The sequence below is a fragment of the Solanum tuberosum genome, unplaced genomic scaffold (assembly GCF_000226075.1).
Source record: "Solanum tuberosum cultivar DM 1-3 516 R44 unplaced genomic scaffold, SolTub_3.0 scf00028, whole genome shotgun sequence".
Lineage (NCBI taxonomy): Eukaryota > Viridiplantae > Streptophyta > Magnoliopsida > Solanales > Solanaceae > Solanum > Solanum tuberosum.
In genome coordinates, this window is record NW_006238954.1 from 373,975 (window position 1) to 382,292 (window position 8,318).

General features: G+C 37.2%; 1 protein-coding gene across 1 annotated transcript in view; it reads left to right on the top strand.

Annotated features, from left to right (window-relative positions):
• Window positions 1-984: 984 nt before the first annotated feature.
• The window catches only part of LOC102590267 (lon protease homolog 1, mitochondrial-like), a 35,627-nt gene continuing 28,293 nt past the window's right edge, over window positions 985-8,318 (top strand). Inside the window, exon 1 of the mRNA XM_006341758.2 lies at window positions 985-1,450. Coding sequence (XP_006341820.1) covers window positions 1,142-1,450 — 309 coding nt within the window. The 5' untranslated portion in view covers window positions 985-1,141. The remainder of the gene's footprint in view (window positions 1,451-8,318) is intronic.

Genomic DNA, 8,318 nt, shown 5'->3' on the forward strand with positions numbered 1-8,318 from the left:
TACATTAAAACAAAGAAAATAAAAAATAGTAAAAAATTATACAAAATTATTATATATATTATAAATTACAATAAGTAATAACTTAAATTATTCTAATTTTAAAATCATATAAATTTTTTATTTAACATATATTAGGGACTTCTTGTATCTAGTAGTAGGGGTGTGCAAAAACCGATTTAACCAATAAGCCGAACCGAAAAAAATACTATTGGTTTATTGATATTGGGTTATTGGGCTAACGGTTTTTAAACGGTTTTGCAAATTTTTTTATTGGGTTATTGGTTCGGTTTCCGGTTTTATAATTTTTGTTAATGGTTAAACCGATAACCCAATAAGACTATACTAAATTTACTAATCTTATTGTTAATGGTTAAACGATTGTTACTTTCACACTTTTTGTTAATGGTTAAACGATTGTTACTTTCACACTTTTTGTTAATGGTTAAACGATTGTTACTTTCACACTTTTTGTTAATGGTTAAACGATTGTTACTTTCACACTTTTTGTTAATGGTTAAACGATTGTTACTTTCACACTTTTTGTTAATGGTTAAACGATTGTTACTTTCACACTTTTTGTTAATGGTTAAACGATTGTTACTTTCACACTTTTTCCTTTGAATGTGTCTAGTGTCTAAACTTGCAAGAAAAATGATTGTTACTTTTATGATTATTACTTTCATGCCAAATGCTGGAAAAATCATATGGTTTATTTGAAAATTTTCTTATCGTGTATATAATATATATGAGTATTTTCTTATTGGTTAAACCGAAAATCGAACCGTTAAATACCATAAACCGATAAGAAATATGTTATTGGTTTGGTTATCGATTTGATGTATTTACAAACCGAAAACCGATAAACCGAACCAATAACACCTAAAACCGAACCGAACCGACCGATGCGCACCCCTATCTAGTAGAGTCTATAGACTTTTAAAACTGAAGGACAATATCGGTAATTTGTTTAGCTTGGAGGGTTTATTGAGGGTTTTAGCTGTGAGTCGCAGAAAACGGCTTCCTCCACTAAGCTCGTCAATGGCGGTCCTCAGTCCCTACTTGAACTAGCATGCGAATAGTCAACCCCCATTTTCCCATCAACATCCTCAATTCATTCTAGTTTTTCCCATTATTGGCACCCATGTTGAAGGTTTTGACATCCTCATGTCTGCAAAATCGTTTCCACGCCGTCACAACGTCGTTTACCCCTCAAGTTCGGTGTGGAACTGAGTCGAATACGCCATTGCTTCAGGTTTTAGGTTCCTTAAGAAGTTCAAACAGTAGAGGCCCCTATTTGTATCGGCGATTCTTTTGTTCAGATTCTACTGATGGGTCCGAACCGAATTCCGAAGCTAAGCAGGTCGAGGGCGAAATTGAAGGTGGAGATGCTGATTCAAAGGCTTCCGCAGCAATTGTTCCTACTGTATTTAGGCCTGAAGATTGCCTAACGGTTAGTTTACATTTCCAGCCGATAAAAATACTATACTTACTTTGCACTAGCTCTTGGCTCCGAACCAATTAGATTTGCATGTGTCTTTGCACTACTTACTTCAATTTACACTTCTAACATGTTTGGTGCAAACACCAGTGTGTTAAGTATTTTCCTGGTTCATCATTTGCAAATTCACAATATTCTAATATTTGGTGGCTGGTAATTTGACCCCCTAAACAAAAGACACTGTCACCACGTCATCTTGTGCCCAAAAAAAGATGTAAAATGACTATTGGTTTTATGTTTGCGTTGGGTAGTTGTGGTATGATTTTAATCATTTTTATGACCACATATGATGAAATTTCAATTCTTTGTGGTTGGCATTCACGAAGAATTGGAATAAATTTCATATAAAATAATTTTGACTTTGGTTGCAACACTATGTCAAGATTAGGGCAATAGCAAGGGATGGTTGGTTAATAAGTTAGCTTTTAAAATAAAAAAGGTGGATCACAAAGATCATATTTTCTAGTTTACTCGAATACTCATTATTTTTTAGTAAAGGGCCTTCCCTACCTTGAATTGTCCTCATACAATGTTGTGAAGGTCTTCAACATTTTTGTTTTCAGGAACAACTCTTGATGCTCTCTCCGTCTCAAAAGAATGTTTTTATTATTAGATGCTTTGATCCTCATACTTTGAACCCTGCCATTCCGTTTGGGGTAAAAATAATAGTATTGTTGACTCTTTTTAATCATGCTGTAGTATTAAGGAACCTTCATTTTTCTCTTAGGATCTTCAAACTATATCACATCGATTGAGCAACTCTTTTGATGCTATTGGAGCTTCAATTAGCATTATCATTTTAATGAAATGAGAATTGAAGATTTTTTTTAATGCAAGCCTTCGTTGTAAAGAATCTCGATTTGAATTTTCTTAGGACATCAGAAAACCTCACATGAGCAACCTTTTTAATGCTATTGTAGCTTCAATTAGGATTACCCTTTTAGGTAAACTCAGATTGGGTCAACTTACTTCTAAGCTCACAACATTGGATCGAGGGGTCTCTCATTTTATTAAGCCTAATTCAAGGTCTATTAAGGAGTCAAAAGTGAGCCACAAAATCCACACCACAAATAGGTTTGCAGCCTTAGATAATGATCCATTGATGGAGAAAAAATGCACTACACAAGGACCCAAGAGAGTTCTTATTATCCTCTTCTTTTTGAAAGAATTCCCATTGTCAACACCAATTTTGAAATTTAGGAGACTTCTCTACATGGTGGAGGTGTCCTCGATATGGTTGATGATACAATGACAACTTCAGTGGGGAGTATTATTCCTTTCCCTCGCTTCAGATGCCCTTTAGCTGACAGAGATCAAAGTTCATGAGAATTGGTTTGTTGATGAAGCTGAACCTTTGGATACCCAACTCCTTGACCCAGAGATGGATGCATTATATGTGTCCATTAGAATATTTTTTAATGATGAATAAGGCCAATGGGGTCAATTTTGAGGGTTATGGGGGGGGGGGGGGCTCTCACTTATTATGAAAATAGACAGAAGAAGAAAGAAAAGAAAATGGAGATTGCTTTAAAGTCGGTTACTACACCAAAACAAAAGAAAGGGAGTCTGGAGGTGCAGAATTTAGTATTCGACATGATTTTTCTAGAAATTGATACCAAGAGAGGGGGAAATCAATTAATCATTGTTATGAAATAAAGGTTGACCCCATTCACAACTCCAGGTTGAGGATCGGCCTATGCCCTAGTTTGAGCCTAATCTGATGAGCCACAACTTTACTATTACAAGGGGTAGTACCATGTCCAACACCACGTCCAAAATGAGCATGTGGGTCAGTTTTGAGATTGAGGGGGGGGGGGGGGCTCTCACTTATTATGAAAATAGACAGAAGAAGAAAGAAAAGAAAATGGAGATTGCTTTAAAGTCGGTTACTACACCAAAACAAAAGAAAGGGAGTCTGGAGGTGCAGAATTTAGTATTCGACATGATTTTTCTAGAAATTGATACCAAGAGAGGGGGAAATCAATTAATCATTGTTATGAAATAAAGGTTGACCCCATTCACAACTCCAGGTTGAGGATCGGCCTATGCCCTAGTTTGAGCCTAATCTGATGAGCCACAACTTTACTATTACAAGGGGTAGTACCATGTCCAACACCACGTCCCGCGGATGCATTAGTTCGACCAACAGCGGAAGAAGCACGTTTTTTAGCCATTTGCGAAATAACATTTCAAGGTTAGACTTGATTCAACTCAACGCACGAACAAGGGATGAAAAAGGGAAAACATCCTTGATATTCAGTAGCCTTAAGGTCATAAATATGGACACATACATATAAACAAAACTCTACTAAATACTACTCTAGGGATTTAAAGCCTAAGCTCTGATACCAACTTTGTCACATCCCAGAATATCCCCTAGACGCGACTGACACTTGCTAACACCACCTGTTGGGTGAACCAATTTTCCATACATTTAACCATTTCTATAAGCACTCGAATAAAATATGTGCTACTCCAAACACATTAATAGTCATTAAAAGCGAATTAGTTATCCAACAAAAATTATATATCAATTATGAAACAAACAGATAATACATCTCTAGCCCAAATATTTTGACATCTTTTGGGCCACATTTTTTTTTTCGATACAGGAAAGTAAATTTTATCAAAAGAGTACCAAGGCGGTGCTATAAAATTCAATAAAAAAAAGTCTACAGGATAGCTATTACATCTTAGACTTCCATTAAGTTTCTGCCGCTGTTCTAATTATGTTCTATTTACAGATTAAGATACTGTTTTGGACACTTCTGATTGCTATTCGCTCACTATTTAGCCACCAGTTTGAGCCACATTAGCTGCCACCTTATGCCACACCAAGGATGGTCTTGAGATTTCTATTGTCGCCTTCTCTCTGATGATTGGGAATATGTTCCCTTAATCTGTGCTGCATGTCAGTGCTTTCTTCACCTCTGCAATTTTAGTGTTTCGACGAAAAAATCCATTATGATGTTCCACTGACAATTCACATTTTGAATTATTCTATTTATAGATACCCTTTACTATTACTACTACTGTCCCCTGGTATGTGGTTTTCGAAAAAAGTAAATTCAAGGTGTTCATCTTACCTTGAATTCAAGGATACATAATACAATGGCAATGTTAGTTAGTGGAATATTAGTGTTTAGTTAGTCTGACAAAAAATATCTTTGTGCTTTTCACACCTGAAAACTAGGTTTCATGTATTCAGTAATAATTATTCAACTACTTACCTTTTCATCTACTTCCTTCTTTTATTGTCCGACAATTTTCAGATGTAAAGGAAGTTTCTATTTACTAGAGAATCCTACAAGCAAGAAGAATGTTGTGACTTGGGAATGTTCTCAGTTAAACCATCTGCATAATAGTTGAGGAACTTTCTTTGAAATCTCCTATTAATAGAAACCCATCAATCCCTGAGTACTTCCTGCCTTGTCTCCCTTTGGACCATTTGTAACTTTCCATGTTGCCTCTGTCAGCTCTTTGTCAAGGCTGAAATTTCAGAAAGTTCCTACATAGATTATTCGATGATAGAGCTATTTGTCCTTTCTTGGATTCACACCAACTAAAGTCAACTCTCATTCGACTAGGCATATCCAACATGCCTTTACTGCATCTAACTCTATGTCGTTTCCAGATTTGATCGGCATACCTGGAAGATACTCTAGTAATTAGCTTGAATAAGTTGAACAAGAGGATCTGAGTGCCTCCCCGTGAAATTGTCACATCTCAATTTCCTCTTCTCCCACATGACTATGATCCCATTTTATCTTCGTGTAGCATGCGTCGAAGCCCATTCATCTATCTATTTCTTTACGTTTCTTTAGTTCCATCAAGGTCACCAAAACTATTTGTTGCATCCCATGAAACCCAGCATCTATTTCCCCACATTTCATTCATTCTCATCTAGGTCACAGTAGCTAACTTGGTTTCTCGAAACACAGGACACTGGCCTTCCGGTGCCTCACATCATTTTTTCAAAATTTCTCTTTTGTTAATTTATTTGAACCCCTCGTATTCCAGCGAAAGATTTTGATTTTCATTGATTAATAAGTCCAACATCCTTCTTGTTCAATTCTGAATGAAAATTTTAACAGGAAATACAGTCTGTAAGAGCAGTTATTGAGACTTGGGAAATGGGCCTGCTCTCTAAACTCTCTTTCGGTCCTTTCTCTGACGTATTTTCTGTTACCTCTTTAGCAATGGTGAAAAAAACACTCTTTATTTTGGTTAAATTTTCTTTTCGAGTTATTAGACATTAGTGATGATAGGTGGTTCTCATTAATAGAGCTCAATAGGAGACTTTCTAGCACTATCAAAGTCGATGTAGAAATTTAGCGGTGTGTGTGTGAAGCTATAAAACAGGATCACAAGCGAGGGGAAACATATGCATGAGATGGGGGAGGAAAATTCAAGTGTGTACTTATAGTCCTCCAAAATTACAATAACATACATAAGGATTGAGGCATGGCTGGGGTATAGGAAACCTGCCATGATTATTCCAGAGAAGAACTCCAATTGGAGATGGGGGGAAATAATATCAAAGCTTCTCTGGTTCTTGGGGAATAATACCAACTCCAAATTTTAATCTATATATATCCAAGATATCAAACCTTTCATTGATGCTCAAGGTTTCCACTGTGTCAAAACATGGTGCCACAAGGAATGTAGTTGGGTACGAGCAAAGCTAAGATTAGCAATGAGATGAACAGTCAATTTCTATCCAAATGCTTGATAAGATGTTTCAACGTCTCATTCAACCTTGTCCCAATACTGAAACGATTCATAAATGGTTTGTCCAACAGGTGGCCAATCATTGCAGGTCTCAAAATTACAGCTTTAAAACATAACATGTTCCTTTTTTTATCTCCCTTCTAGACAAGCAGCAGTAAGAGTTGAAGCAGGGGACTGGTTCTGGAATGGAAGAAGACTGTCACTATAATGGTGGTCGAGATAGAAGGTTCAAAGTTAGGTTTAAGCCGTTGGTATTCCACTGCATTTCTGGGTAACAAAGACATATGGGATCGTAGGAGATTTATGTGAGGGATTTGTTGAAATTGATGAAGATACAAGGAACAAACTCCACCTTCAATGGACAAGGATTTGTGTGAAAATTCCGATATAGTGTCATTGTTGATCTTGATATTTGTGCCTGGTGCGACAAACCTAAACCAATCAGAAAAGTAGTTCCTCTTGGCATGAAGGTTAGTGAGCTGGTGGTCAAGTCTATCCCTCGAACCAAGCATTCACCCAAACACCCCATCTCTTGTAGACACTTGCCTAGCCACGTGGGGACTCAGGCCAATGTTTGGACAACAACTGTTACACCATACCAAAGGCCCAAAGAGGAAGGTCCAAGGCAAGAGAAATAAAAAGAAGAATTAAGTGAAGAAAATTTAATGGAGAGTTGTTGGGCCGATTAGTGAAAATCGATTTTAAGGCCCTCAATATGATATCCACTACAGACCATCATGGGAAAGAACTAGAAACTATAGACAGTAGACACAACTTTGATTCACTCAACTGAGCAGTATTCTTCAGTTGTTCAGAATCAGATGATGAAGCAGAGCCATCATGGAATCTCAACGTTCTTCTTTCATATCATATTCCGACCCCAGAGTCAAGCATGCTCAGCAGGTTTGGTACTGAATTTTCATCAAACTGTCATCTACCCCTTCCAAGGTAGGGCGAAGGTGCAAGCTCGCATGTGGTGCACAGTTCCACTGTTATAGAAACATCAAGGAAGCTAGTAATGGGAAAGGTATGCAAAGCTTTTGGATTAATCTGCTGGATTCCAACATGAATTGCTTGACATAATTCTGCAAATTGGAACATAAGAGGCAAATTCAGTTAAAACAACATAAGACAACATGCAAGAGGAATAAGAAAAACAAAGATAAACAGAAAGTTGAATTGGATAAATTGTTTTGGTGTATCAGTTATGATGGTTAGAACATCTGAAACATGGCAAAGTTCCACAAATCCTTTTATGTATGAGGATTAAAATACTATCAGAAGCAGTGGTGGTCAATAGCACCAGCTTGTATCTGGTGGACCATTTGGAAAGAGAGGAACAATAGATTTCTTTTTGGGCAATGGTAACAGTAGAGGAACATTAGATTTTTCGAGAATAGAAGTAAATCTGTACAGATTATCAAGCTAAATTGTTTTTTTTTTTGGTCATTTCAATTCTGGTATAAAGAGAATTATGTAGTAGATACTACAGAATCACTTGTAGATTTTTTTGATTCCCTGTAAGATCCTAGGCCTTTGTAACTTGCCCAATTCAGTATCAGCTTGGTACTGGTGAATACATAGTTACATTTCTAAAAAAAAAACTGTCTTGGAATGTAAAGGGCCTGAACGACCATAATAAAAGAGACACTATTAATCACTAGTGCAGATTTGGAGAGTCCAAGTTACATAGCTCCAGGGGGGCTCAGGCACCTGATTCTGAGGAGAACATGATATTCAAGCCTCGAGAGTTGATGTATTCCTCATCTTTCCTGAGTGGAACTAATGCTTTAATAAATGAAGCAGCTAACACTTTCTAAAGTCATTTCTGATCATAAGCCAATTCTTCTTGAAAGATTGGGAAGTTAATTCTTCCTATTTCAAGTTTGAAAACATGGCCCCCAAGGCCTAGCTCAAGTGGCAAAAGGTGGAGGATTTGTGGCTTAGGTCACAGGTTCAAGCCCCACACCATGCAAAGCGAAGCCCGGTATTTAAGTGGAGAAGGGTAGAGGGGCGGGCCCATTATCCACCGAGTTTAGAAGGCTGTGATTGGTCCAAAGGGCGGGTCACAGACGGATTTCTCGGTTAT